Source organism: Anolis sagrei, chromosome 7 (assembly GCF_037176765.1).
Source record: "Anolis sagrei isolate rAnoSag1 chromosome 7, rAnoSag1.mat, whole genome shotgun sequence".
Taxonomy (NCBI): domain Eukaryota; kingdom Metazoa; phylum Chordata; class Lepidosauria; order Squamata; family Dactyloidae; genus Anolis; species Anolis sagrei.
In genome coordinates, this window is record NC_090027.1 from 15,149,960 (window position 1) to 15,158,262 (window position 8,303).

At 40.5% G+C, this 8,303-nt stretch overlaps 1 protein-coding gene across 5 annotated transcripts in view; it reads left to right on the forward strand.

Moving 5' to 3' along the window:
- Positions 1 to 8,303, forward strand: part of OGDH (oxoglutarate dehydrogenase) — an 82,956-nt gene that overhangs the window by 64,537 nt on the left and 10,116 nt on the right. For all 5 annotated transcript variants that reach the window (XM_060787211.2, XM_060787213.2, XM_060787209.2 and 2 more), the window contains 6 exons: positions 998 to 1,100; positions 2,967 to 3,095; positions 5,081 to 5,231; positions 7,011 to 7,138; positions 7,245 to 7,423; positions 8,190 to 8,261. In XM_060787211.2, the coding sequence (XP_060643194.2) occupies positions 998 to 1,100; positions 2,967 to 3,095; positions 5,081 to 5,231; positions 7,011 to 7,138; positions 7,245 to 7,423; positions 8,190 to 8,261 (762 nt within the window). The remainder of the gene's footprint in view (positions 1 to 997; positions 1,101 to 2,966; positions 3,096 to 5,080; positions 5,232 to 7,010; positions 7,139 to 7,244; positions 7,424 to 8,189; positions 8,262 to 8,303) is intronic.

The window sequence follows — 8,303 nt, forward strand, 5'->3', positions numbered from 1 at the left end:
ACACTGCAAAAGTTGTAGATGTAAGGTTGAGAAGGGCTTGAAGCTGGAGGTGGAAGGAAATAATATGACATATAAGAAAATACAGATAAAACATGCCCACAAGTTTATCCCTGTTAGAATCATGGCTCGGCATAGGACAATGAATCAAGGCACAAGATGGCATGGATGAATGCAACTGTAGATTTCCCCTGCCTTCTATCAGTAATCTTGGAATATTGACTGTGTCACCCCGTAATATTATTTTAAGTATTCTGGAAATAGAGGAAGTGAATGCACAAACCCTTCCAGATTGAGTCCAGCTCCCAAGATGTTACACATGGATGGACACAAAATCAGAAACATTTCCAAGACAATTCATGATACTTTTGAGGAATTCCAAGTGTGTTTATATGCTTCCGAACTTGACTGGAAAGGATTTCCCAGCAACCAGCTCCTGGAAGTTCTACCTCCAGTCAGGCATTTTCTAACCTGTTTGCAACCTTAGAAATAGTAAATGGTAAATAGTTCTCAAAAATTAGGACATTTTACCCTCATTTTAGTGCATAGGTAAAGGTAAAGGTTTCCCCTGACATTAAGTCTAGCCATGTCTGACTCTGGGGGTGGTGCTGCTCTCCATTTCTAGGCCGAAGAGTCGGCATTGTCCATAGACACATCCAAGGTCAAGTGGCCAGCATGGCTGCATGGAGCGCCATTACCTTTCCGTTGGAGTGATACTTATTGATCTTCTCACATTTGCATGTTTTTGAACTGCTAGGTTGGCAGAAGCTGGGGTTAACAGTGGGAGTTCACCCTGCTGTCTGGATTCGAACCACCAACAGTCAGCAAGTTCAGCAGCTCAGCAGTTTAACCTGCTGCACCACCATGGGATACATAGAGAAACTTATTCCAGGCCAAAGTGGTGGTCTATAATACCTAAATAAAATGTAGATATGTGGAAATAATAGTGCTGAAAGTTTGCTTAACCTTGCTTACAGCTTTTCTTGCTTACACATTTCAGGAGGAAATTGCCAAATATGACAAGATCTGTGAGGAGGCGCATGCCAGGTCCAAGGATGAGAAAATCCTTCACATCAAGCACTGGCTAGATTCTCCATGGCCTGGTAGGTTATGTCTTCTTCCTAGTGGATTCAGTTTAAAAAGTAATTATTCTGCTGGAAGATGGTTCTTGCAGCTTCTGGCTTTAAGTGGGGACATGCTTGCCTGGTACTTCCAGTACTGAAGGTTCAGTATAAGGCCTATACAATACAAAATTTTATTACGGTCACTGACCAGCACAGTATGAGGCCTGTAATATGTGAGAAGCATTTACACACTCATCACACAAAGGTTGCTTTGCTGAAGTGAGTCAGTCTCAATAATAATAATAATAATTATTATTATTATTATTATTATTATTATTTATAACCTGCCACCATCTCCCCAAAGGAGACTCGGGACGGCTAACACGAGACCAAGTCCAAAATAATACAACTTAATTAAACAAAGTAAATAAGAAAATACTTCATAACAAAATATATAAGATAACAAATAAAATAAACAATTTAAAATAGCATAATAAAATTGAACACAGAGGGCGGGCCAGATGTATGAGGTAAAATATTAAAAGATTAAAACCCTGGGTGAGATAGGGATAGAAGTGCATTTATGAGAGAGGAGCCGAAAGGGTATTAATGCCACCGAAATGGGACCACCAAAAACTGTAAGGAACCTCCGTCAAATGCTAATTAAACTGCCACCATAATGTATAGAGACGCTAGTATTAAAGTCTCTGTTAGTCTCTGTTTATGTTGTGAGGTAATTTTGGTAGAGTGGAATGCACCGAACGTAAAATCAATGGAGATGAGGCAGTTTTTAAAATAACAAAGAGAACAAATTTATTGTTGAACAAAGCTTGTGGTTGCAATATAAAGATGTTCAGCTTGGCATATACTTGATGGTTACAATATGGAGAGGTTATGCTTGGCATATACTTGATGGTTACAATATGACTTGGTAGAGATACAATTCAGCCTTTGATGTTACAACTTTTAAACTCTTGCTCTGGTGAAGGTGTCTATTATTCAGTGTTCCCTGCTGTGAATATTCTCACTGTTTGATCTATACTGGATCAAATAATAGAACTCCAGTCTTCCACCGACTAGCAATCGTACAAAGCCTCTGTTAGTTCTTTTTAACTAAAGAAATCTAACAAAGTTTTACCCTTCAGCTCCCTAGCTGAAGAAATATTCACGAACACTAACTAACTCTACACTTCTTCACTCCTCAGAGTCTCTTCCCCGACTCTGCTACTCTCTCAGAGTCCTTATCTGACTCTGCTACTCTCTCTCAGGGTCTCTTCCTCCTGACTGAAACTTAACTGTCACTTTCAAACCTTTTTCTCTCTAAGCTCCTCCCACCTCCTCTTCTGCCTTGTTTCCATGGCAACATATCTCTCACAGCTGGCCCGCTCCAGCCATAGGCAAACAATGTAAAACACAAATACAGATTTAAACACATTATAATAAACACTTCTGTACAGAGGAGCAATGGGATTTGGCCTTTATGGGGGACAGGGGAAGGTGCTTTATTCTGAGGGCAGCTGTAGGTGGAAACAACCAAATGGGTTGAGTGGCTACTCTCCGAAGGCACATCAGAAAAGCCAACTTTTCAGATCTTTCTTGAAAGCAACTAGGATAGGAGCTTGCTTGACCTCCCTAGGGGGGCCACAGCGGAGAAGGCCCTCTCCCTCGTTCCCACAAGTCGAGCCTGTGAAAGAGGAATGGGCGAAAGAAGGCCCTCTCCAGAGGTTCTCTCCTTGCTGTAGAATCACTGTCAGGAAATAGCCTGTTCAATAATTTAGCATGTTGTAATTTCCTTGCCAGTTTTCCTCTTCTCAAAAGAAAGTTGGCAGTGTCCCCTAGTTGTTGCTCCAGCAGCTGGATTTTGTTCCTCCGGTGAATGTCAGACTCATCTCTTTGCTTCTCTAGGTTTCTTCACTCTGGATGGCCAGCCCAGGAGCATGACCTGTCCTTCCACTGGTTTGAATGAAGAGGATTTGATCCATATAGGAAAGGTGGCAAGCTCAGTTCCTGTTGAAAACTTCACAATCCATGGAGGTATGACATCTGAGATCAGTAGTCTACATGGGGTTCATTTTTTAATGGGATGATGGCATGTGCTGCAGAAGGTTATACTGGACTGTTTGGATAAAAATCCTTGAGATTACCATTGATTGGGTCTCCATGAGATAGTGCAATCCTAGGCAGTGGGAGTAGTCCATTATGACTTCAGGCCATACTGGAATAATGTTTTATTTTGTGTTTATGTGTCCTTTCAAGTCAACCTTATGGTTGCTTCTGGTCGAGAAGAACAACCACAGACCACCTATTACAATGCAGCCTGAGCCCTGCCACATGCACAATGGAGGACCTTCTTATAGCAACACCAGAGGAACTCCAAGTGGCCAGCTACTGGACAAGGAACCATAGAATCATAGAATCCTAGAGTTGGAAGAGACCTCATGGGCCATCCAGTCCAACCCCCTGCCAAGAAGCAGGAATGTTGCATTCAAAGCACCCCCAACAGATTGCCATCCAGCCTCTGTCTAAAAGCCTCCAAAGAAGGAGCCTCCACCACACTCTGGGGCAGAGAGTTCCACTGCTGAATGGCTCTCACAGTCAGGAAGTTCTTCCTAATGTTCAGATGGAATCTCCTTTCTTGTAGTTTGAAGCCATTGTTCCATTGTATCCTAGTCTCCAGGGCAGCAGAAAACACGCCTTCTCCCTCCTCCCTATGACTTTCTCTCACATACTTATACATGGCTATCATGTCTCCTCTCAGTCTTCTCTTCTTAAGGCCAAACATGCCCAACTCTTTAAGCCGCTCCTCATAGGACTAGTTCTCCAGATCCTCCAAACGACATTTAATATAATGCCAAGTTTTTTAAACTTTGTGTTTTTTCTCAAATACATCAACTGTACCCTTGGTTCGTTCCAGATACAATAAATAAATAAATACCTGTCTACTTATGGCAACCCCTTGAATTTCATAGGTCTTTCTTAGGCAAGAAATACTCAGGGATGGTTTTGCCTGTACTTTCCTCTGTAATGTAGCCTACATTAGGGCCAAAGAAAATCTCATGTTTACAATATAATAATAATAATAATAATAATAATAATAATAATAATACTTTATTTGTACCCTGTTACCATTTCCCAAAGGACTCGGTGCGGCTTACATGAGGCTGAGCCCACAGTACATCAATAAAAACAATAACAACAGTAATACATAACAATAAAATAAAACTCATAAACAGAAAATAAACAGTAAACATTAACCATAACACAACAACGTTTAAAAACCTATGGCTGGGCCAAATGCAATAATTAAAATTATAAAATAATGCTAAGCATGACCAGGTCAAATATAACTAAGATAGAATTTTCAGAGAGGAATGGGCGAGCAGACATTCCTAGATCACTAATAAAGTGCATTGAGGGACATATTGCTGGGAGTTTTCTTATTCTGGGAAGGCACACTGGAACAACCATGTTTTCAGGCTCCTCCTAAAGACTGCCAGAGTTGGGGCATGCCTGATGTCCTTGCAGTCTCTTCTAGAGTAAAGTTCATCAGCTGATGGAACACTTATGTTCTCTGTTAACCTTTTTACCTTTCTTCAGTCTATAGCAGTGGTTCTCAACCTGTGTCCCCAGATGTTTTGGCCTTCAACTCCCAGAAATCCTAACAGCTGGTAAATTGGCTGGGATTTCTGGGAATTATAGGCCAAAATACCTGGGGACCCACAGTTGAGAACCACTTATCGATAGGTATTTTCCATATAATAGGCCACGTTCCACTTCAAGGTGAATGAATGTCAATCCAATTAATTAAAAATGAGGTTGGAAGGAGATCTTACATTAGAACAGATCCCTCCGGTACTACTCTTTCTCCACATTTTGCATGTGTTTTTCACATCTTCGTCATATGTTTTTTGGAGCAATAATATTGCAAAGTACTCTAGCCACCATGTTTGCACCATATATGCTCATGAGCAAAAATAAAGGAAGCTATTGGTCTTGTAACTCTTCACTTATTTCTGCAGGTTTAAGCAGGATTCTAAAGACCCGCGGAGAATTGGTTACTAATAGAACTGTAGATTGGGCCTTGGCAGAATACATGGCATTCGGCTCTCTCCTTAAAGAGGGAATCCACATCCGACTGAGTGGACAAGATGTTGAGAGAGGAACCTTCAGGTAAAGTGTTCACTTGGTTATGTGTGCCCCTTCTTTGTTCATGACACTGCAGTATTTACTGTCAAATGAAAAGTCTTCTTAGACATGCAGAATATCAGTTTATGTCAGGAGCCCTCAAACTAAGGCCCAGGGGGCGGATACAGCCCTCCAAGGTCATTTATCCGGCCCTTGCTCAGGGTCAACCTAAGTCTGAAACAACTTGAAAGCACACAACAACAACCCTATCTCATCAGCCAAAAGCAGGCCCACATTTCCCATTGAAATACTAAGAAGTTTATGTTTCTTAAAATTGTTCGTTTTAATTATTTTGTTATTTTTAAAGTGTTTCTGCACTACAAATAAGATATGTGCAATGTGCATAGGAATTCATTCATTTGTTTCCAAATTATAATCTGGCCCTCCAATACTTTGAGGGACTGTGACCTGGCCTTCTGTTTAAAAAGTTTGAGGACCCCTGGTTTATGTAGTGCTTAGTATCAGACCATAGTGCTAAGTTTGGTCTGTTGCTTCTACTTAAGCAGTGGTTCTCAGCCTGTTTGTCCTCAGATGTTTTGGCCTTCAACTCCCAGAAACCCTGATAGTGGGCAAACCGGCTGGGATTTCTGGGAGTTGTAGGTCAAAACACCTGGGGATCCACAGGTTGAGAATCACTGAATTTAAGGATTCGAGTCTGGGAGTGCTTAGCTACAACCAACTGCAAAGAATGATCTTACTCATGTGCTTCTTCTAGCCTCTCTCAACTGATCACTTGTATGTTATGCATCTAGGAAAAGCAGATCTTTTTTTCTACGCTGTCTTTGTGTCATAAATGACTGAAGTGTGTGGGCAAATGAGTATTTTGAATTATTAGTAACTGCATTGCAATACTAATAGTTACTAGTCATTCAACTAAATTGCATAACCCTTCAGCAACAGTTCCATGGTGTCCCATTTCTCTTTTTTGTAATATTTTTATTGATGGGTTTTATAAGGTTAGAAAAGTAAGGTTTTGTGCATTGAAAGTGGGAGAACATTGTTGTAGTCGATAGGAAAGGAAAGGAGGAGAGCCTCCCCCCTCCCCCACAAGAGAAGAAAAAAAAGAGAGGGGAGAAAAAAAACCCAGGGTAAAATCAGTTGGGAAAAAAGAAATGTATATTTAATAAAAGATAAAAATTTAAAAAATAGAAAAAAAATGTGACTTTCCTCTTGTCTTTGTTGGACATTTGTAACTCTTTTTCTGTGTAAAAAAATAGATCTAAGTAATTAACTCCCTCACTGTTGCTTCTTTAGTTGCAGTTCATTAAAAAAAAAAGTTTTTTCTCCTCATGTAACAATCTCTATTTTACATTGTCTAAAGTAATCGTTTACCCGGTCCCAGTTTGTGTGTTTCTTCGGAGACCCTTGGTTTGCTGTTAGCCAATATTTTAGTTCGTCCATGCTCATTATCTCTAGAATTTTATTATGCCATTTTCCCATTGGGGTATTTCTTTCCGTCGCCATTTTCTAGCAAATACAATTCTGGCTGCAGTAGTTAGGTAATTAAATAGTTTTTCATTATTTTTTTCTCCTTCCAAGTCAAGCATGCCTAGTAAAAAAAACCCTCTGGTTCTTTATTAATCCGTTTTTTGTGAATTTTTTGGATGTCTTTTGAATTGTGTTCCAGAACTCTTTAGCTTTTGGGCAAGTCCACCAGATGTGGAAAAAAGATGCCTACTTGTTGATTACACTTCCAACATTTGTTTGATGTATGTTTATTATATTTTGAAATCTTCTGAGCGGTTATGTCCCATTTCTCTTCAGCCATCGACACCATGTCTTACATGACCAGAATGTTGACAAGAGGACCTGCATTCCTATGAACCACCTGTGGCCAAACCAAGCTCCATATACAGTCTGCAATAGTTCTCTCTCAGAGTATGGAGTCCTGGGTGCGTACACTCCACTGTTCCATACTTAGAGAAGGTTACTTAGGTTAATGCCTTAACTGATAAGACTCCAGAAAATCATACATGTACCTAATTTGTGTCATTACAGGGTTTGAGCTGGGCTTTGCCATGGCCAGTCCCAATGCTTTGGTGCTGTGGGAAGCTCAGTTTGGTGACTTTCACAACACAGCTCAGTGTATTATTGACCAGTTCATCTGTTCCGGACAGTCCAAGTGGGTGAGACAAAATGGCATGGTACTCCTGCTTCCCCATGGCATGGAAGGAATGGTAAGATTGCAGTCTTCTTGTTAACTGCCTTTTACTTGTGTCTTAAGGCAGGCTTTGTTTTTCTCTTATGTCCCAGTAGGACAATTATAGAATAGAATAATAGAGCTGGAAGAAACCACATGGGCCATCTAGTCCCACTCCCTGCCATACAGGAAAAGCACAATCAAAGTACCCCTTACAGATGGCTATCCACCCTCTGTTTAAAAGCCTCCAAGGAAGGAGCTTTCACACACTCCAAGGCAGAGAATTCTACTGTTGAACCTCTTATAGTCAGGACGTTCTTCCTAATGTTCAGGTGGAATCTCCTTCCTGTAATTTCAATACATCATCTCAATACATATGTGCATTACTCAATAGAAATGTAATAAAACCTGGTATTTGGGTTTTCTTGGCAAGTTCTTAACTATTTGATAAGCTGCAGACAATAGCTTTACTTTACACTTGTAAGACAGTGACGTTAAGACTCCATATTCCGAATAGTTACCATAAAGTTATGGAGCAAATGCTGTTTTCCATTAAAGTACTGACTATAGCAAATATCTGAAGAGTTATTTCTCAGTATACAGATCGTTGATGTTATTTATTGCTATCAAGTCAACTTGGATATATGGCTGTCCCATAAATGACAGGCCTCCAAGTCATTCTATCAACAGCCCTGCTCAGGTCTTGCAGACTCAAGGGAAATAATATTCAGATTTTTTTTATGGGGGGGGGGGAAGGAGGAGGGATTTAATCTAGTGTCTTGACAGTCCTCATATGTTTGTAGGGCCCTGAGCACTCTTCTGCCAGACCAGAGCGATTCCTGCAAATGTGCAATGACGATCCAGATGTCTTCCCAGTGAGTTTTGTCTGCAAGAAGGCATTTTCTACTCCTTTCTGT